Source organism: Kogia breviceps, chromosome 9 (genome assembly GCF_026419965.1).
Source record: "Kogia breviceps isolate mKogBre1 chromosome 9, mKogBre1 haplotype 1, whole genome shotgun sequence".
Taxonomy (NCBI): Eukaryota; Metazoa; Chordata; class Mammalia; order Artiodactyla; family Physeteridae; genus Kogia; species Kogia breviceps.
This window is the reverse complement of record NC_081318.1, coordinates 24,584,010-24,607,007: the sequence shown is the minus strand read 5'-3', so window position 1 is coordinate 24,607,007 and position 22,998 is coordinate 24,584,010. Positions and strand designations below refer to the sequence as shown.

General features: G+C 36.7%; 1 protein-coding gene and 1 non-coding gene across 7 annotated transcripts in view; both read right to left on the bottom strand.

Annotated features, from left to right (window-relative positions):
- The window catches only part of ZNF800 (zinc finger protein 800), a 157,271-nt gene that overhangs the window by 27,369 nt on the left and 106,904 nt on the right, over nt 1-22,998 (bottom strand). For all 6 annotated transcript variants that reach the window (XR_010842121.1, XM_067042253.1, XM_059074208.2 and 3 more), the window contains 3 exons: nt 17,853-17,948; nt 4,994-5,137; nt 449-2,141 (listed from right to left, as the gene is read on the bottom strand). Coding sequence is in view for 5 of the 6 variants with exons in the window: in XM_067042253.1 (XP_066898354.1) it covers nt 449-2,141; nt 4,994-5,137; nt 17,853-17,948 (1,933 nt within the window). In the remaining variant the exon portion in view is untranslated. The remainder of the gene's footprint in view (nt 1-448; nt 2,142-4,993; nt 5,138-17,852; nt 17,949-22,998) is intronic.
- LOC131763154 (small nucleolar RNA SNORA62/SNORA6 family) lies at nt 8,785-8,934 on the bottom strand. Its single transcript, XR_009337546.1, has one exon. It is a non-coding gene; the product is annotated as a small nucleolar RNA SNORA62/SNORA6 family (small nucleolar RNA).

The window sequence follows — 22,998 nt, the reverse complement described above, 5'->3', positions numbered from 1 at the left end:
AGACTTTTTTCCTATAATTATCGCCTTCACAAATTCATTCTAATATACTTAACTTCCTACAATGTATTTATTAGTAGACTAAGTCACTGAATCAAATTAAACCTGTGCAAAGTTAGTTAAACAGAAGACTTCTATTGTAAACATAAGCCAGTATAAATGTATATATTTTACAACATTGAGAGGAAATCACTGACCCTGTGCCATCTACCTATAACTATATTGCATTGTCCTGTGGAAGATAAGTTCTGAAGTTAACTTTTGTTCCCAAGCCACTGGAATAAAGGTCACTGAAGAGGTAAATGCGATATGCACATTACTCTTGCAGTTCCCACTGCCGTAAGATATATGGAAGCAAATGTGTTAAAATGGAACCAGCTATAAATTATGGTCAAATGATTTTTTTAGTTCGATGGGGGGAAAAAAGCAAAACTCTGTAACTGTTCCTCACCAGACAAGAGCCTTAGATCTTGTACTTCGGCCTTTGGTTTTGTTTCCTTCAGGTGAATTGGAAGCATTTGCCTTATGAGTTTTCTTATGATGTTCAAGATAAGTCTTTTTGGCAAATGCCTTTCCACATTTATTGCATCTGTGAAGAGAAAAGTTTTTTGTGACTTTTACTTCAATACCAACATCAGCTACTTCATACTTTTTACTAGGAGAGTTAGAAGTGCCATCATGTTTTGAATCACTATGTTTTGCTTCGTCTCTTGAAGGGCCTCTTTTTGCCACTTTATTTAGAACAAAATCAATGGGCTTTTTTATAGCTCTGATCTCTAAACTGGCTGTTATTTTCCCAAGATAACGGGATGACTTTTTATGAACCACAGTTATATGTCGTATCACATCGCGCTTCCGACGAGTTTCATAAGTGCAAAGAGGACACTTGTAGAATTTAACATAAATATTATTCCCATCTGTGTGCAATTCAATGTGTTTAGTCAAGTTCTGTTTGGAAGTAAACTGACGTTTACAAAGTTTACAGTAAAGTTGCTTAAAGTCAAAGCCAGCTGAAAGTTTTGGTTTCCTGGTTTTTTGCTGGCCACCTGCAGCAGACGGACTAGTTGATTTAGGGCTTTCAGAGTCTTGTTTAACTTTATTTTTCTGTGCTGCCGGTGCGTTCTTTTTTTCATTTGAATGATTTGTTCCCTTTAATTCATTCTGTGGAGAATGGATAATGGAAGGGGGTGAAGATTCTACAGAATCTGCTGGTTCAACTTTAACTTTTATTTCTGAACTGTTGGCAGTATTATTGGGGCCTTTTTCTCTTTTAGAGTTTGTTCCAGAAAGAGTTATCTTGTGGACAATTTGCATATGTCTTTTAAGCATTATTTGTGAACTATATTTCCTCTTGCAAAGGAGGCATTTGCATGCAGTTAAATTGTATTCAGCCTTTGAAGACGACTTTTGTTTTCGAGCCTTAAAAGATTTTTTAGGAGAAACAGAATCCAGGAACAAAGGTTGCCCAGGCTTTGTTGCTATATCAGGAGTAATTGAATCCCTCCTTAGTCCTCTATGAACTTCATCAAAATGCCTCCTTACATTCGCTTTTGTAGCAAATGATTTACAACATACTGGACAACTCCTACTTAAAGGAACTAGAACATTCTTACTGCGTCCTTTAGAGGACTGGTTTGGATTCTTTCGTGTTTCAATGTACTTTTTTAGTTCTTCCATTTTTTTCTTGTGTACTTTTCGAATGTGACGACGAACACCGCGTCTGGAATTGAATTCTTTTCTACAAAGACAGCATATCAACTGGTGACCAAAATCAGAATTGTCAGAAGTTTCCAAGTCAGCCTGTGATTCCTGCAGTTGTTCATCAGATGCAGGTGCAACTTCCTCTGCAACGATTTCAACAGTAGGGGGCTCTACAGTTTCCACCTCTGTATCTGTAACTGGAACTGTTTTAGACTGTTCAGTGTTAGTTTCCTGTATTTGAACTTCAGGGTGTTCAGGAGTACTGCTTGACTCTGTGACTTCAGTAGGATTATCAGTCCTTGAAATATATTGAAACACTGCATTCTGATTAGTTTCTATGGGTTCTAGCTTAATAATGTATTCTCGCTTGTCCACACTTGGATATATGGCTTCTAGGAGATCATTTATGGCTTGGCTTTGTTTATCATTTACATCAGGAAGGTCTGTTAAGGAAAAAACAACATTTTAATCTGAAATAATTAGCCTGCTCTAGCCCTCTAATATTTTTAAATGTATTATGAACCTCTATCTTAAAATTTATTATATTGCTGGTTTGCATTTATTTTTACAAGAGCATTATCTACTTTTCAGTATTTTATGAGTATAAAACAAGTATTAATTAAGTTAAAATTTGCTTTAATTTACAATCTCATCATGGTACACAAATGTTAAGGAATAGATGCAATCTGAAGAGCTACTTCTAGTAAGGGCCCTTAATATAAAATATTTAAGCACATGGGTATCCTAAACAATAAAAATAATACTTCATATTTTTAGGCTAGCAAACGCAAATCAAAGTTCTCATAACCCAAGATGGATAAAACAGCATGAAGAATGTTACTACATATAAAAATAATTTTTTTTAGAAAACATAACAGTATTCTTATTAACTTAATCCATAATAAATAATCTCGTCTAATTGTATAGGAACATTTGAACATCTTATGGAAAATGAAGAAGATTTATAGGAAAATATATAAACATGAATGACAGGATGTATAGAAGTGTTTGCTAAATTCAGTTCTATTACATGTCTTAACATGGCAACCTATTAAAACAAATGATTAAAAACTACAGATTAACTCCAAAAACAGAGCTAGTTTTATTTATCTGTGCAATAATTACACTGTCTGTAGGCAACTTAATATTCCTATTGTAACAGAGTTCTCTAACACTGATTATGTTTCTACATACAATATTAAAATCTAGCTACAAATATAGCAACAAATCTGGTATCTAATTATAAATCAAGAAGTGACTCATCATAGCTCTTCTAGTCTACTAATCTTTCTTTTTAAAATGGATAAAGTGTAAGAATTATACTTTCACAGAAGTATTTCTAGAATAAGTATTGCAGAAGAGTGCCCAATGATACAGCAAATCCATTTATCTATTTCCCTCTAAAATTCAACTAAACTAGTTCACACCAAAAAATAACAAAGAATAACTACCAGAAAATTAAACTCCTACTAGTTCTTTAATTAAAAGGTTAGATTTGAAACTAATCTCTATAGACTACCTTTTCATTTATATTTCAAGGATAAAAAGAAGTATAATAAGATCTAACAGTGGTAGGGAAAGTTTCCAGACAAATATGAAATTTCTGTTTCATCTATGTCCTATAATATACTTTATTTTATTATTATTATTATTTTTTGTGGTACACGGGCCTCTCACTGCTGCGGCCTCTCTCGTTGCGGAGCACAGGCTCCGGACGTGCAGGCTCAGAGGCCATGGCTCACGGGCCTAGCCGCTCCACAGCATGTGGGATCTTCCCCGACCGGGGCACGAACCAGTGTCCCCTGCATTGGCAGGCGGATTCTCAACCACTGCGCCACCAGGGAAGCCCTGTCCTATAATATATTTTAAATCAGCTTCATGCTAATAATTAAAGCCGTACTTTTGATATTTGGAGTTCTGCATTCCATTTCCATCCCAAAAAGGTTAAGCGGAAAAATGCACAAAATCCATAATGCAACTGTAATATCAAACTAACAAAATAAATTCTATGTTTTGTAAGTCCACAAGAGTTAAATCCCTGAACAAGAAATAATGAAAGTAACCTATTACTTATTAAAATATTTTAAGGAATTTACATTATTCTTTAAAGCAAGAAAATAATACCATTATATATACTGCAACTTAATCATACAGAGACAATATGCTTAATTCAACAAACATTTGGTTCCACAAAGACTTTGTTAGGCTACTACCTGCCTTTATCACATAAAGCTATTTCAGATCTCAGGTTAGCCCTTAACACAATCTAATTTCTGATAAAATGACTTATCTAATAAACTTCACTGAGAATAAAACTGATCTTCAAATCAAGACCCAGAAAACACTAGGAAGATTAACAAATTTTTTTAATGCTCTCTACAATTACCAAAAAAAAAATCAACTCATTTACTCATTCTTTGCTCTATTTCCAACCTTCTCATTTACTTAAGGAGAATCTAAGTAAATGATGAGTCACATCTGGTAACAAGTTGTTAAGAAGTAAGGAGGAAAAATACCAACACCCTCATCAAGCATTCTTTTTTTTTTTTTTTTTTGCAGTACGCGGGCCTCTCACTGCCGTGGCCTCTCCCGTTGCGGAGCACAGGCTCCGGACACACAGGCTCAGCAGCCATGGCTCACGGGCCCAGCCGCTCCGCGGCATGTGGGATCTTCCTGGACCAGGGCACGAACCCATGTCCCCTGCATTGGCAGGCGGACTCTCAACCACTGCACCACCAGGGAAGCCCAAGCACTAATATTTTAACTTACAAAAATCCTGGATATAAACTGTATAATCCATATAAACATTCAAAAACAATATCCAATACTTTAATACAAATAAATACACTCAAAAACCTAACCTCGGGCTTTCCTGGTGGCGCAGTGGTTGAAAGTCCGCCTGTCGATGCAGGGGACACGGGTTCGTGCCCCGGTCCGGGAAAATCCCACATGCCTTGGAGCGGCTCTGCCCGTGAGCCATGGCCGCTGAGCCTGTGCTTCGCAATGGGAGAGGCCACAACAGTGAGAGGCCCGCGTACCGCAAAAAAAAAAAAAAAAAAAAAAAAAAACCAAAAAAACCTAACCTCATATATCTTTACCAAAATCCAAATGAAAAACACTGATATGAAAGTATCTATTTAAGAAACTGAATATAACACTGAGTCAAGTATTTTATATTATTCTCTATCACTAAATTATCTGTAACTAGATATCGATACCATTTTAACATAAATGTATAGTTGTAGTATAAGAATACATAGCAAAATGCATAATTGAATATATGAATAAAACTTACTGTCATCCATCTGGAGACTTGGGGGGCAGTAGAATTTTTTATGGGTAATTAAATTTGGTAATCCTCTGAAGAGACTGCGGCATAATTTACATTCAAAAATAGTGTCCACATCTTTTAATAAAATATGCTTAAGTTGCTTAGTTCCTGAGGGAAAAAAGAAAAGAAAACTTAACACAAAAGGTAACTTTAACATGCAGTTTTAAACTGGGCAACCACTGTTGACAACCCAAAGGTGCAGTTTTACTCTTTAAAAACAAAATATGGGCATTGCCAATGTCTACCACACTATACTCAGAACTAAGTTATAAACTAAGTTCTAAGCAACATTCTACTATCATTTGGATATTAAGACAGCTGAAATTGATGGTCTTTTTCTAATTCAGCAGCCAATCAATTCCTGGGCTATCTTAACAGTGGTTCCAACATCTGGTTGATCATCACACTGACCTAGGAATAAAGATTCCTAGAACATGACCGACTCTTGGAGATTCTGATTCAATAGACCTGGAGTGTGACAGAAGAATTAAATGCCACCCCAACCCAAGTTTTTGGCTGGTTCTTCCAGCTCTCTTTCACATTAGGAAGTAAACATGAGTAATATACACTTTCCCTTATTCCTTAAAGAAGGTCAAAGCTGTGTCACAGGATTGTCTGTGACTTTCTTTTTAAATTCAGCTTAAATTACTTCGGGTTCTGGGGCAACGTGGGATTATGGCCATTCAGTGTGAGTAAAGAATCCTTGTCCATGGTTTTGAATTTTGCTTAGGTCTCTTAATACCACTAGAAATTTATTCAAAGCCTTTCTCCCTCAAAAACTCACCCTAATTGCAATAAATTAAATATTGATATAATTACTACTTTAAAGCCCATCTTTTCCACTAGATTATAAATTAAAAGGCGGCCAAGACCAAGCCTGCCTTATTTACAACTACAAAGTGCTCAGCTCTAATAATGCTCAATAAATATTCATTGAAGAATTGCCACTGATCTACGGAATCTAAGCATTATTATGATGGAAGATCAAAAGGCAGAGAAAAAATAAACAGCAACAAGCACTCTAAATTTTTAAAATAAAACACAAATAGAAGCTCTTCTGTCACTACTTCCTACAGGTCTTTGACAAAGGTAAATTGACAAAAGTGATCTGCAGTGTTCACTAATTAATGAGCCTTTGGTTTCCTCAAAAAATGATAATAATATTGACTTAAATTAAAGAGGGGGAAAAAAAGCGTCCTGAAAAATACCTAAGACTATCTAGGTGCACAGTGTTCCATCACTCAACAAGCACGTGACTATTAAGCTCTGAGACTACTAGAGAATAAACACCATCTCATTAGCATAATTAATACTGTAGGATCCATAAAGGTTAAGCATTTCTGATTCACTCTTTTGCAATCTGTTAATATTTAATTATTGTATTAATCATCATGTTGCATTTTTATTTTGAAGACAAGCCAGCCCTCAAATTTTTACTGCAAAAAGATTACCACATTATCAGAACTTTACTAAGTCTTTAGAGATTCCAATTTTGATTATCACCTAGTCGTGTGACCTTAAAGGGCTATATAATCTTTGCACCTTGGTTTATTCATCTTTTAAAACAAACAAACCAAACCTATCTTGGAGAATTATGAAAGAAAATATGAACCTAAATTCTAGAAGAATTAAATTATAAATCCAGGTTTTCTACTGAAAAAAATATATGTATATATAAAATAAAATAACTTCCACTATTTCCCAATCCAACTCAAGGTTTAATTTGGTCCACTAGACCATACTACTGAAAAATCAGAAAACACACATTTTAAAAGACTCAGAGGATAGCTTGGGTATTATACTTTGTATAAAAGTAAGTTTACACACACACACACACACACACACACACACACACACACACACTCTTCTCTAGTTTATTTCACATTACAAAATATATTGGCAATAAAGTACTAATATAGGGGCTTCCCTGGTGGCGCAGTGGTTGAGAGTCCGCCTGCCGAGGCAGGGGACACGGGTTCGTGCCCCGGTCTGGGAAGATCCCACATGCAGCGGAGCGGCTGGGCCCGTGAGCCATGGCCACTGAGCCTGTGCGTCCGGAGCCTGTGCTCCGCCACGGGACAGGCCACAACAGTGAGAGGCCCGCGTACCGGGGGGGGAAAAAAATGTGCTAATATATTTAGTTCATAGTTAACCTCATAAACTAGGAGAGGTAGGCTGATGATAAAAAAACACTTTAGATAAACCTCTCCAATTGATCTACATATAGTTCTTGGTAAGTGTAAGTGGGTGTGTTCCCAGACAGAAGAAAACATGGGAAAATTTTGCACTTTAATTATAAATTAAAAGACCAGCTAGGGGCTTCCCTGGTGGTGCAGTGGTTGGGAGTCTGCCTGCCGGTGCAGGGGACGCGGGTTCGTGCCCCGGTCCGGGAAGATCCCACGTGCCGCGGAGCAGCTGGGCCCATGAGCCATGGCCGCTGGGCCTCCGCATCCGGAGCCTGTGCTCTGTAGTGGGAGAGGCCACGGTGGTAAGAGGCCCACATACCGAAAAAAAAAAAAAAAAAAAAAAAAAGACCAGCTAGACCTATACTACAAATTCAATTCTGCCTCTAAAGGTAGTTAAAAAGGATTGAAGAGGGACACCGAAATGATATGAACTAGGATTAGCTTAAGAATTCTACTGAAGATCTAACTAGAACGTACAACATGAAGTTACACATAAAAAAAGTAAAAATGTAAGACCGCATCTCTAAATCAGGTTCCCTCAATCAACCATAAAAAAACAAAAACAGTATCAATTTCTTCTTCAGTCCCAGTTACACAGTTATATTCAGTACAGCATGTATTTATTCGTAGTAAGCATCCCCCCCCCAAAAAAAAACAAGTTGGGGCTAACCTTGACTCATCAATCTTTTTTTTTAACATCTTTATTGGAGTATAACTGCTTTACAATGTTGTGTTAGTTTCTGCTGTATAACAAAGTAAATCAGCTATACATAAACATATAACCCCATATCTCCTCCCTCTCGCATCTCCCTCCCACTCCTCTCTAGGTGGACAGAAAGCACCGAGCTGAATGATCTCCCTGTGCTATATGGCTGTTTCCCATTAGCTATCTATTTTATATTTGGTAGTGTATATATGTTCATGCCACTCTCTCACTTTGTCTCAGCTTACCCTTCCCCCTTCCCATGTCCTCAAGGCCATTCTCTACGTCTGTGTTTTTATTCCTGTCCTGCCCCTAGGTTCCTCAGAACCTTTTTTTTTTTTTTAAGATTCCATATATATGTGTTAGCATACAGTATTTGTTTTCCTCTTTCTGACTTACTTCACTCTGTGTGACAGTCTAGGTCCACCCACCTCATTACAAATAACTCAATTTCATTTTTTTATGGCTGAGTAATATTCCATTGTGTATATGTGGCACATCTTCTTTATCCATTCATCTGTCAATGGACACTTAGGTTGCTTCCATGTTCTGGCTATTGTAAATAGAGCTGAAATGAACATTGTGGTACATGACTCTTTTTGAATTATGGTTTTCTCAGGGTATATGCTCAGTAGTGGGATTGCTGGGTCATATGGTAGTTCTATTTGTAGTTTTTTAAGGAACCTCCATACTGTTCTCCATAGTGGCTGTTTCAATTTACATTCCCACCAACAGTACGAGAGGGTTCCCTTTTATCCACACCCTCTCCAGCATTTATTGTTTCTAGATTTTTTGAGGATGGCCATTCTGACTGGTGTGAGGTGGTATCTCACTGTAGTTTGTTTTTTGTTTTTTTTTTCTTTTACATTTGTAGCAAGTATTTCTATCAAACTCCACTCATTGGGCCAGAGACCGTTGTGATGTTAGTGAAAAACTTGCCCCTCATGTAGCACACTACCTACACTTGTGGGTCCATTGGCCAGTGGCCTCAACTCCAAGCTCTAACAATGTGCAGTCACTGTAGTGTTGATTTGCATTTCTCTAATGATTAGTGATGATGAGCATCCTTTCATGTGTTTGTTGGCAATCTGTATATTTTCTTTGAAGTAATGTCTACTTAGGTCTTCTGCCCATTTTTGGATTGGGTTGTTTGTTTTTTTTGATATTGAGGTGCATGAGCTGCCTGTATATTTTGGGGATTAATCAATCCTTTGTCAGTTGCCTCATTTGCAACTATTTTCTCCCATTCTGAGGGTTTTTTGGTCTTGTTTATGGTTTCCTTTGTTGTGCAAAAAGCTTTTAAGTTTCATTAGGTCCCATTTGTTTATTTTTGTTTTTATTTCCATTTCTCTAGGAGGTGGGTCAAAAAGAATCTTGCTGTGATTTATGTCACAGAGTGTTTTGCCTATGTTTTCCTCTAAGAGTTTTATAGTGTCTGGCCTTACATTCAGGTCTTTAATCCATTGTGAGTTTATTTTTGTGTATGGTGTTAGGGAGTGTTCTAATTTCATTCTTTTACATGTAGCTGTCCAGTTTTCCCAGCACCACTTACTGAAGAGGCTGTCTTGTCTCCATTGTATATTCTTGCCTCCTTTATCAAAGATAAGGTGACCATATGTGCGTGGGTTTATCTCTGGGCTTTCTATCCTGTTCCATTGATCTATATGTCTGTTTTTGTGCCAGTCCCATACTGTCTTGATTACTGTAGCTTTGTAGTATAGTCTGAAGTCAGGGAGCCTGATTCCTCCAGCTCCGTTTTTCTTTCTCAAGATTGCTTTGGTTATTCCAGGGTCTTTTGTGTTTCTATACAAATTGTGAAATTTTTGTTCTAGTTCTGCGAAAATTGCCATTGCTAATTTGATAGGGATTGCATTGAATCTGTAGATTGCTTTGGGTAGTATAGTCATTTTCACAACCTTGATTCTTCCAATCCAAGAACATGGTATATCTCTCCATCTGTTTGTATCATCTTTAATTTCTTTCATCAGTGTCTTATAGTTTTGTGCATACAGGTCTTTTGTCTCCTCAGGGAGGTTTATTCCTAGGTATTTTAATCTTTTTGTTGCAATGGTAAATGGGAGTGTTTTCTTAATTTCTCTTTCAGATTTTTCATTATTAGTGTATAGGAATGCAAGAGATTTCTGGGCATTAATTTTATATCCTACTTTACCAAATTTTATAGCTAAATTACCAAATTCACTGATTAGCTCTAACAGTTTTCTGGTAGCATCTTTGGGATTCTCTATGTATAGTATCATGTCATCTGCAAACAGTGATAGCTTTACTTCTTCTTTTCTGATTTGGATTGCTTTTATTTCTTTTTCTTCTCTGATTGCTGTGGTTAGGACTTCCAAAACTGTATTGAATAACAGTGGTGAGAATGGGCAACCTTGTCTTGTTCCTGATCTTAGTGGAAATGGTTTCAGTTTTTCACCACTGAGAACAATGTTGGCTATGGGTTTGTCATATACAGCCTTTATTATGTTGAGGTAAGTTTCCTCTATGCCTACTTTCTGGAGAGTTTTTATCATAAATGGGTGTTGAATTTTGTTGAAAGCTTTTTCTGCATCTATTGAGATGATCATATGGTTTTCCTCCTTCAATTTGTTAATATGGTGTATCACACTGATTGATTTGCATGTATTGAAGAATCCTTGCATTCCTGGGATAAACCCCAATTGATCATGGGAAACCTGAGGGGCTGGGTAAATGGAGAACTCCAGCTTGGACTTCTTGCCATAATCGACAGACAGATGTTCCATCAGCAGGGAGGTGAACCCAGAACCAGTTCACCCACCAAAGCTGTGGAAAACCAAGAAGCACTGAAGACTTGTGCACTGGTCAGCCAGTTTCCGAACTGGGTCCAAGATGAGGTCAATGATCTCCTTGCCAATGGCGTAGTGACCTCAGGCATAGTTATTGGCAGCATCTTCCTTGCCTGTGATGAGCTGCTCAGGGTGGAAGAGCGGGCAGTAGGTGCCAATGCAAACTTCATCAATGACCGTGGGTTCCACGTCTACAAACACTGCCCTGGGCACATGCCTGCCAGCGCCTGTCTCACTGAAGAAGGTGTTAAAGCAGTCATCTCCTCCCCCAATTGTCTTGTCACTTGGCATCTGGCCATCGGGCTGGATGCCGTGTTCCAGGTAGCAGAGCTCCCAGTAGGCACTGCCGATCTGACACCAGCCTGGCCAACATGGATGGAGATGCACTCACGCATAGCTGCTGTTTTAAGGCTGCTGAGCAGATGGCGGAGAGGAGGAGGAGAGGTTGTTGCTTCTTACAGCACGACTCTTAGGTGGTCGATGTAAGAGAACCTGCCTGACTTATCAATCACAAATGCTCCACCACCCTCACGTCACCTATGCACACACACACATACAAACACAGTTGTGTTGATCCAGGCATACCAAAATTCTTTCAGGTCCTTCGATTCACCAAATTCTCTCTCTCACTTACTTTTCAGGCCTTCACCTAGGTTTTTTTCTCTCTGCCTACAACATTCTCTCATTCCCCTGGTCTGGCTCACTTCTAGCAATCCTTCAGATTCCAGGTTAGATGTCATTTCCTCCAGAAAGCCTTCTAGGACTCCTCCTGTTTTTTGTTAAGAATTCTTCCCCTATATTCCCCAGAGCACCCTATACATCTATACTACATTACCCCACTATCTTGTAATTAGCTACTTTTCTGTATCCCCATTAAACTGGAGGCTCTAAGAGGACAGAGAAGATATCTTTGATGCTCACCACTGTACTCCCAGCTTTCAGGACCAGGCCTGATGGGCATTTGTTAAATGACATACTGAAGAGCCTTCTCTGTGTTTCAGAAAAACCTTCCCTATAAGATTTCTTTTAAGTCTATGTAAAGTTGACCAGAAAGTCAAAAAAGGGACCTGAATGATTTTCCAATTCTGCTTACATATTTTCCAAATGAGAAAAATAAGATGTGCCCTCATTCCATAAATACAGGCAAAAGTTATTCCCTAAGTTAGTTTCAGTTACCATTTAAGGTTTTGTTGGTTTCCCATGGGGACATAACTGCTTTATTCTAATCAGCTACCTTTTTCTGATTGCTTTGCTCACTGACAATTAGACAGAGCCAACCAACTGTGCCTCTGTCAACAGTTAAAACTTTCTACAACGTGAAACACGAGCCAAGACAGCAACAAAAGTTCATCTAGACAGCCACAAAAGTTCTTCCACAACTCCTAACCCTGAGAGAGTGAGAGTGAGAGTGAGAGTGAGAGAGAGAGAGAGAGAGAGAGAGAGAGAGCGCCACACTGCCTCACCCCTAATTATTCCTTTTCCTATATTTAACTCTCTTTCTTGCCTTAGGTTTTTAAATTATCTTAGAAGTCACTACGTACTGCTTACATACTGCTTACATAGATCATCAATCAGTATCTTTCAAAAAAACAGCCCTCCAAAGGGAAGGCTTTTGATGCCTAGAAATTAACTAATTAATGAATATTTCAGATTATCACACATAATGGATGCTCAATAAAATTTAGTTAAACCTCATCAAGGGTTTCTCCTGTGCTATAAATTAATACCAAACACATTGTATATACTGATAAAAATGTTTAAAAAATTATTTTCAAAAGGAATCAATATTCAATTTTACATTAGGATGGGTGGCAGTCAGTTGACATGACATAATATTAATTCTAACTCTTCAGTGCTAGACAAAGATAAACTTTCCTTTTGTCTCTTAATGTACTGATATGTTGATCAATAACCCTTTTAAGTTGTGGCAATAATGATTTTTAACTCGTGTCATACCTCCTGAGTTCCAAGACCAGTACAAAGGGAATTTCATACTGATCATCCTTAACATAAGAAAACTTAGGAAAACTAAAATTGTTATCTTAAAACCACCACCTACAAAGGTTGGTTAAAAAAAATTACTAGATTAATTATGGCACACTGCCACATACTACAGTAAATTTATAAGTAGAATAAAATTATTTTAGTACCTACTTGGTGAATCTTTCGTTTGTTTAGTCTTACACACATTTATTGAACAGCTATTAAATACCAGGTACAATGTTATTCACTGAAGACATGAAAAGTGAAGGATATGATCTGCGCCCTTGAGAAATTCCCTAATATAAATGGCTGCTCTCCTAGGAAGAACACAGCCCCAGATGAGATGCTTTGAAGATGAATGTAAGAACAAATAAGGGCTTCCCTGGTGGTGCAGTGGTTGAGAGTCTGCCTGCCGATGCAGGGGACACAAGTTCGTGCCCCAGTCTGGGAAGATCCCACATGCCACGGAGCGGCTGGGCCCATGAGCCATGGCTGCTGAGCCTGCGCATCCAGACTGTGCTCTGCAATGGGAGAGGCCACAACAGTGAGAGGCCCGCGTACCACAAAAAAAAAAAGAACAGCAAATCTACATTTTTCTTATTGATCCCCAAAATATGCAGTCTAATTTAAAACTTCCTACAGTTGCTACGTATCAACCTAAAACAAACAAACAAACCAACAAAAAAATCCATCATGTAATATGGCACTATCTTATGTATCTCTGATAAAACACACTTCCAGGACAGAGGCATCACCATCCAGTCATAGCTTACACTAACTCCAAGAAATGTTGCTTTAAGCAATAAAAAATAAACAAAAACTCTTCTAAGAAACTAAATGACCGAACTTAAATTTAGTTAATGACAATAGCAAACATCACACAAAGCCAATTCTCATTTTTCACTGCAATTTATTCCTCCCTAAGATTCAAAAAAGATGCTGCTACTTGCCAACAGTAGTATTCTATAAGTAGAATCTTTTTTCTATAATACAGTTGACCCTTGAACAAACACAGGGGTTAGGGATGCCAACACTCTGCACATTCAAAAATCTGCATATAACCTACAGTCCTCCTTATACTCCCTTCCTCCATATCCTCACTTCTGCATCCTTGGATTCAATCAACTAAGGATCGTCTGATACTGTAATATTTACTATTGAAAAAAGCCGCAAAAAAATAGACCTGCACAGTTCATACCCATGGTGAATGTTCAAGAATCAACAGTATAATATTGTAAAAAGAGATAATATATATTTCAAGAATTCAAAAAAAATATGTCAACTTCGTATTAAAGACCAGTTATGAATACTGGACAATTTCCCATTTTTCTGCTTCTAACCTTAGGGCATTCCACAGCTCCTTTGCCTCTACCAGAAGACTAAGCAACTAAGAAAGAATATTAAGCTCAATTAATCAATTATTTATAAATACCTCATGGAAGTACACCTTTTTTGTTACTTAAAATTTTGTTTCCGTTTGGGGAGAGAGGTTGGGAAAAGAAGGAAGCTAAAATAAAAGTTAATGGAGGGTAGGATTGGGAGTTTTGGACTAGCAGATACAAACTAATATATAGAGGACAGATAAACAACAAGATCCTATTGTACAGCACAGGGAACTATATTCAGTATCTGGTAATAAATTAAAATGGAAAAGAATATGAATCACTTTGCTGTACATCAGAAACTAACACAACATTGTAAATCAACTATTTCTCAAAAAAAGTTAATAGATATGAGGGAAATTTAAGACAAAAAGTCACAGACATGATCCTGGAAGGACTGACACAACTAAGGAAAGGCTCAAGCAAAGGGCAGGGCACAGTCAAGGTAGTACCTGAAGCCAGGATTCAAAGCAAACAGCATGTCTCAAGTCACCCAACCATCAGGGATTTCAGAGTAGAAAATCTGCAGGTAGGGGCAAAACAGGCAGCCTTCTAAAAAAAATGAGGTATCGATCTATGGACAGATGTCAAACAACAGTGGAAAGTACTGTTAAAAAACCAAAGATACCTAACTATGCAGAGTCAGATACTCCTTGTATTAGGAAGAAAGTGAGGGATATATGCTCATATGTGTGTAGAAGGTCTCTAGAAGAAGACACAAACCATGTAGCTGTGCTGTCTGAACAAAGACACTTACTTTTTTATTTCTGTATACCCTTTTATACCTCTTTATTATTTTTTTAAACCACTTATTCCAAAAGTAAAAGTCTATTCAGATTATAAATTAAGCAGATAGAAATAAAGAGAGATTAGAGGTTAAGAAGTATTTGTAATTTAAAGCCAGGAAAACAGTCCAAAACAAAAGGTGAAGTATGAAGCAAAGAAAATGAGTCAAAACTGGTCAAGCAGTCGGTACAGCACACATGGGGTTGGTAGACCTAAAAAATGAGTCAACTCCTTCCTCAGCCTTTTATGAACTTCCAGCTTGGGTAGGAATTAATACCAGGCCAAAGAGAGCCCAGTTTAGGCAGGAGACCATGAATCCCTTAAGCAAAGCTGATACCGGAGCTGAAGACAACTACCTTGAGCTTGAAGATAAAGGCAGATATCCTAACACATTACTACTGCCCAACCTGGTTTAGCCTCTGAAGGTTAACAAGAGCAAAAGCATAGACTTCAAAGTTCTATCTTCAAATACCTGTCAGATACAAAACACCACCAAGATAGCTCTTTAAATGCAATGTGTGTGACCAAGCGGTAATGGAAAGAGCCTAGAAAGAGATGAGTCATTGAGGGGCTGCTTGGGGGTAGAGTGAGACTGGGAGAAAATTACACAAGTCTCAGGATGACAAGGGATCTTAGACCCTAAGTCATGAGGCCCAAACTTCCAGCTCATCCTCTCAAGGTTTCAGTCAACCAAGGCTTAAATACCTCAGTGATAAAGAAGAGCTACCTTAGGAGACTTGAGATTATCCAGATACGTAAGAGATTACTATCTTGAGGAAATTAGAATTACTTAGCTATGAGATACACTAATGAAGTAAAATAATTCCTTTTTTAATCCAAAATTAGTTTCTTTGTACCATTCAGCATATTTCTAAATCATCTCTAATTTAAATTATAGGGTACTTAGAGAATTTAAATTATAGTATTTTCAAAATTTGCTTGGGGAAAAAAAAAAAACTCAGAAGGCAAATTTACCAGGGACATTTAAGAAAGAACATATTACCCATTTCACAGTCCCTTTCCTTCAGCTTTGTAAAGAAACAGTAAACACAGAAAACAGATACAACCACAGTGCAATGAAAAAACACGTAATTTCCTTTTTAAATATTCACCTTCCAAAGTTAAAAAATATATAGATTTTGGGTACAGGAGCTTGTTGAAAAGGTATTTTTTACAAGACAAAGCACAAATAAATGAAACAATTCTAACTTCTTAATCAAATAACACTATAATAAACTGAAGCAGTATAAAATAACTTTGTTAATCCCAAATTATTAGTTTTTTAAAAAGAAACCTACAGCAAGGAATATGACTAAGTGTGAAGCTATTATCTTCATTTCCATAATATGAGAAAGAACAAAAAGAATTTTTATCTCTATACTAAAAGTAGCAAACAGAAACTCTAACTACAAATAAAAACTAACCATTCTTCTGTTATGCCAGAAACGTATTTAAATACTGCCTCTAGGGCTTCCCTGGTGGCGCAGTGGTTGGGAGTCCGCCTGCCGATGCTGGGGACGCGGGTTCGTGCCCCGGTCTGGGAGGGTCCCGCGTGCCGCGGAGCGGCTGGGCCCGTGAGCCGTGGCCGCTGGGCCTGGGCGTCCGGAGCCTGTGCTCCACAGCGGGAGAGGCCACAACAGTGAGGCCCGCATACCACAAAAAAAAAAAAAAAAAAAAAAAAAAAAAAAAAATACTGCCTCTAATTAGAAAAATTTTAATTGTATTTACCACAGGAGAATTTGACGTATTATTTATTTCTGTTAACCAAGGGCAATTATCAAAAGTAAAAAACAACAACAAAAAGCACAGTAAAACACGTTATACCACCATCCAACGTTGAGCATAGGCATATGGTATACACGAAATACTTACTGATTTAAATATACATAAAAGCAATGCCATAAGGACTACAGATGAAAAGTGTTAAGAAATGAATCTTAGACTCAGAAATTAACTTTATTTTGGATTAAAGAACAATCTATTTCTTAGAATCCTTAAGTAAATCAAATAGATACCACTTCCCTTTAAAATGATTTAAAAACAAGCACCTCAAAAAATTTCTCAATACAAAACAAATGGTTTCATATAAATTATCTTTTTCTTTCAACCTCAGAAATTTTTCATTACAATATAATAAGCTTTAAAATAATAACAAAAGATATGCTAACCCTTTAATGGCCCACCACTTAGGTGTCCATCAGTCATGTATGTTTGCTTGTTCATATTTGATTTAATAGCCTGCAATGTCAGAGAAGCCAAATCCACAAGAGGTGGACAAGTGTATCATAAGAATCACAGCAACCTAAGACTTTACAGAACACTGGAGTTCTAACAGTTCTCAACCATTTATACTTAGTGAGCAACACCTACTTTAGAGCACTGGATTGTAACTGCACAAATATACTTATTATATATCCATTATTATAGTAATCTAATGGAAAGAAAAGCTAAACAAATATATCTAAATATCAGGGCTGGAATAATCTTTTTTCTATCTGTGCTCTACTAAAGATATTGAAACTCCAGGGTTAGGTAGGAGATAGTGAGTCACATAAACAGAGATGATAAAGTAATTAATCTAGAACAAGGGACATCTCAGACATTCTGAGTAAATAATCTACTCTGTCAAAGCTCATAAAGACCCTGTATAATCTACTACCATCCTTTGAGAGTTTATAAAGAACATGCCAAAAAATAACAATGAATCTTTGCCAGCAAATCTACCACATATTTCTTTAAACCATACTAAATACTTTTTAAATTAGTATATAATATATAGTATTGAAAAGGAATCTCTAATCAATATATACTCATCCACTTTTTAAAAATGACAATTAAAAGTATTCTGTAAAGAAAACCAATGTATACATTTTATTTTTAAAAAATTATTTCTAAGGATTTCTAGGTAGTTTTTAGCTACTATGTGAAGATTGAAAATACATCCTAAAACATTCATACCTGATCGAAAGCACTCAATTATTTGCTGAATACCAGATTTGGATGTCTGTAGTGGTTGCTGTAACAAAGGAGCATCTCCAGGTTCCAGGACATAAACTACATGGAAGACAAACACCCAACCCAATCCCCACAAAAAAAGGGTTATTTATTTAAATCATTTACTCTTGAAGTAAAACAATGGTTTGCTATAATCATGTTAATGACAATCACACTTTTTTGTATATATTCCACCATTATCTTTGTAAGGCAAAATGAAATAATGGGAAAAATGTAACTAAAATTTTTCTCAATTCAAGGCGAAATTAAGGCTACTGAGACTATGCATTAAGTTCAAATGCAAAGATCTTACTATTTGGGTGTTAGTTAGTACATATTAGTCATGTTTGCATTTTTATTCCCCTTGAAGAGGAACCACTACATTTAACCAAATTCTAGGGCAATGATAACCTAGCCATACCTCATAGACCATTCCAAAACTCTCCGGGCAATCTAGTACAGCTCTCTGGGCAATTAAGAGAGCAAAACTCAACAACCACTGCCTAGGGAAAGAACTGGTCAAGTGCACAACGACAGATGTACAAGAAAGTTCACTGCAGCACTCTGCAGTACTGTAAATAATTGAGAAATATTTCAAACAACTTAGAAGTCTCTCAAAAGGAACCAGACTAAATAAACTATGAAATATCCATACAACAGAATCTCTCATGGCTCTTACACAGCATGAGCTAGGTCTACATGTACTGACAACAAAGGATGTCAATACTACATTGTTAAGCAACAAAAACAAGTTATAGAATATGACCTCAATTATATTAATATATATTTCAGCAGCTATAGAAAGAAAGAATTTAATGTATATGTGTGTCTATGTATAAATGATAATATAAACACAGAAAGTCTGATGGGATACCAACAAAATTTAACAATGGTTCTTTCTGTCAGGGTGGGCTTACAGGGGTGATTTTCACTTTCTGCCTCACATTTCACTAGCCTGGGCTTTTGGAAGTGTGCACTTTAGAAAGTATGTATTTTTATAATAAGTAAAAATAATATTCCCATTGTAAAAGTAAAAATTTTCATATACAGAGGTCTATTTCATCCCTGCTTTCCAAAATTCCCAGAGTAGCAGTATCAATATATAATATAAATAAGATTATGGTAATAAGAAACAAGGTAACTGAAAAGGAAAACTGAAGTTTCCCATCAGATATCAAATAAAGAGATAGCTGTGGTGGAGAGAAACCAGCCATTTTAATTACCTCTTTTTTTTCAATATGTTATAATGTTTTACCGTCTTAACTGGGATGATATTTTACCATCATGTGCTCAGCGTGAGAAGATAAGGAGGGTTACTTCAGTAATGTGTGCTGCTACTGCTTCAGGGCCCAGGTTTGGACAGCATTTAGCTGTCTGATAAAGCCTGCTAGGCTATGTGTAGAGACACAGCCTTAGATTCTCTTTTGGGCTTCAACTCTTAAGTTCAGTGTACACAAATGGGAGGAACTATGTCTCAGGACCAAATCATTCCATTAAGCAAAATTTTCCCAATTTTAAGAGAAACTTTGAGGTATTTTTTAAAACATACACACAAACACAACTCATTTTGGGAATATTTGACATTGGCACTAACTGCAGTGGTTAAGAACAGAAGACTCCAGACCTGAACTGACTGTACTGAAATTCTTTTTCTACCAATAACTAGATACCACTAGGGCAAATTACACTCTCTGATTTCTCTGCTCTCATCTCTAAAATGCAGATAATAAAAGTACCCAAATCATAGGGTTGTGTGAGGATTAAATTAGCTAATGCTGGTACCTGGTTAAATCAGAGCCTGGAATATAGTAAAGGCTCAATAAATGTTCTAGCACCATCATCATCATCATCTACAAATCAACTGCTTTCTGACACCAAAAACTGAAAAATCTTTTCCAAAATCTAAGAGAAGCAGAATGCAACCCCTTTGAGAAACAACAGTAGAAGTTTGTAAATAGATTGATGATATCATTTATTTAGGTTAGATGTTCTTTCCAGTATTTGTACACTGTAACAACTAATAACTGATTACAAAAAATAACAACTACGGAAGATAGGGTACAAGTTATACAATTTTAAAGAACTAAAAAGCTCGAAGGCCTGGCTCTGTAAGTGACAAGAATTCTAGAAAGGAAAAACGAAAAAAAGAGTAATGAATAAGGGGGAAAAAAATGGAAACTTCTCCTTAGAGCCCCCTTTGCTCATTTAGGTACATGTTCCAGAAAACTCCCTGTAATACACTAACTTCCACTTCCACATAACAACATCTGATTTTAAAGCTAGAGCAAAATTTTGTTACCCATAACCATCACTGGTACCATCAGAATACATTACATCCTGAGACACCATTCAAAATAACCCCAGGGTTAGTTCAGTTATGAGTGGATACATTCATTTGGTATACACATCTGTGTAGGTCCCCTTGTAAGAAACTTTTCTTTCTTCATGAAAACATACTCTCAATCCTAAAAAAACTTTATATGTTAGTATTTTATAAAATTTCCTCTTACATATCCTAACATCCCTCCCAAGATCAGGTTACATGACCATTCAGGAAAAAAAGAGCATCTCTCTCCAGCCAAAAAACACAAACGCTCAGAAGTTAACACCTTTCTTTACATCCTTCCAAGAACACACTTCCCAGAATAAAACACCTACTTTTTTAAGAGTCTCTCCTACCTTAAAACAAGCCCCTTAAAATATCCTTCTACCTATAATGTCTGAGATTTGCTTTCAAACAGTAGAGAGCAGGGGAGCAGTTGGAGGATGGAGAAGGGAATTGTGGGGATGGGAGAATACAGATCAAAAGAGCTTGTCCACATATTGATAACTGATGGAGTTGTGTGATGGCTACATCAGGTTCCTTCTACCATTCTCTTTACTTCTGAACATTTGAAAATTCCTCTAAGAAAAAACTTTCTTAAAACATGACTAAGAATATAGTTTACATATACTGACAGACTTATAACACCACCCCTCAATACAAATTGATCCATCCTATCAAGACCTGCTCAGGAACACACTGTTCTCATTCAGAACTCACCTATCGTTCTTAATCCAAAGGAGGTCAGACCTCTTGGGACAGCTCATTAAAAGAACTTCTCAAACATCATGTCATCATCTTTCCTCCATCTGAGGGCAGCCTCCTTTTAAAACTACCATAACATATTCCTCTCAATAATGGAAACAACCTCCCACTTGGCCCATATACCTTCCTCTGAAATAATGACAATTAACTACCCCGTAAGTTAAACTTTCGGCTTTCCACTGAACTAAATCCTCAGAAAGTGTTTACTTCTAACTAAGAAAGTGAAGAAATACCAACCACTTTTGACCTGACAGTCTGAAAAATAAGTTGCATGGGAAAAGTTCCTGGCAAAATAAAGTTGAAATTTTTCAATTAATGCAACTTTTCTGCATTTGTGTTAATGAGGGAGAAAAAGCAGCAGAAAAGTTCCAATACATATCTAAAAGTTCAACTCTGGAAAACCTCTTTAAAAAGACATTAAAGTATCTAGAAAACTTTAATTACCAGAATACACTAAATAAGGTATGGTCACAAATTATCTTACTTGTTTACTTACGTCTATCTCTTCCCACTCCAACGTTCCATGAGGGAGTGAGCTTATCTGTTTTGTTCACCACTTATATTCCCATTGCCTTGAACAGTGCCTAGCACCTAACTGGTGCTCAATAATGATTTGTCAAAGAACTAAAGAAATGAGTGACCAAATAAATTTCTTCCTAAATAAGAAGTTTTAATATGATGATTTAATTAACTAATGCAACTCAAATGACTTCTCAGAAAAAAATGGAATAAAAAGACAGTGGAACACAAGTATAAGAAGTCATTCACAGCTTTCTACTTCAAAACTAGCAAAATCCATTCACATTTGGCAAAACGTAAGTGATATATCATCACTTCAAATACACAAAATATGCAGCAGAAAGGATGGTGAAAGGTAGGTAGATCAGGGAACAGTTGAATAAACACTGGATTCCACCCTGGGATTGCCTGTTTTACTAGCAGAGGTATTATTTTCAGCAAATCAGTTGGGATAGGGTCATAGTACAAATTTTATTCTCATGTGTACCAAAGTGTTCCGAAAATAGTTCTTCCCCTTTTACCATTGCCATTTTTTCCCATTATACAAAAAAAGTACTCTACTTTACATGAACTCTACTGTGACATAACCAAGTACATTAGTGCAGTTAAAATACTCCAACAAAAAAACAAGCAAAGTATTAAAAAGTCCTAATAACTTTGAGGTCAAAAATAATGATAAACAACTGCCTTTGAACTGTAACAGAAGAGCCCTTAGTTGGTTTAGTGACAGTGTGTATTCAAGGATTCCCTTTTTAAGCTGTACCTCTAAATGTTTGTGACAAAGCACATCATACTTCTAATAAGCAGAGAAACTATTAAGAGTTTATATATCACATTTATTAAAGTGTTGTAAAACTCTTCATGAGACTCCAAAAAGCAACTTCATTTCATAAATTCAACTCAAAAAGAGTTCCACTGAACAAACTATCCTAAAAATATTTATGTATTCTACCTAAATATTCAGATTTTGCAACAATGTGTTCTGTCCAAGGAATTTCTTTAAGAGGTTCCACTTAACAAAACCTGATTCTTCCAACAAGTTGACTTCAGCAAACTTTTCTTAGCCCAAACTAAACTCATTTTTAGGTTTAAGCATTATTCTGTCTTCAAGCACTACCAAAGCATGAAAAACTTTTAGTTTTTAAAAATTTACATGAAACAGCTTCCTCGAAGATAAATGCCAGTATTCTACTACCCATTTTTTCCTTTCTCTTCAGTTTTAAACATTCACAGAGCATGAGGGCATACTACTAACTGCAGGCTGCCTTGAAAGAGAAGGAAAGGGGATTGAGTAATTGATCTTGTGGAAAAGATTTAAGGTGACACTTGCAGTACTTTTTTTTAAGGGATCAAGCAGAGGAGATCTCTTGTTTGTACAAGCTTTTAGCTTCATAACTGGTTTTATGCTGGGGGAAATTATAGCCTGCTTAGGTAGGAATGTCTTCTTGGGCAGCAGGTAAGGAGAACTAAAAGAAAACAGAAGGCAGAGTGGCTCTGGTGGAG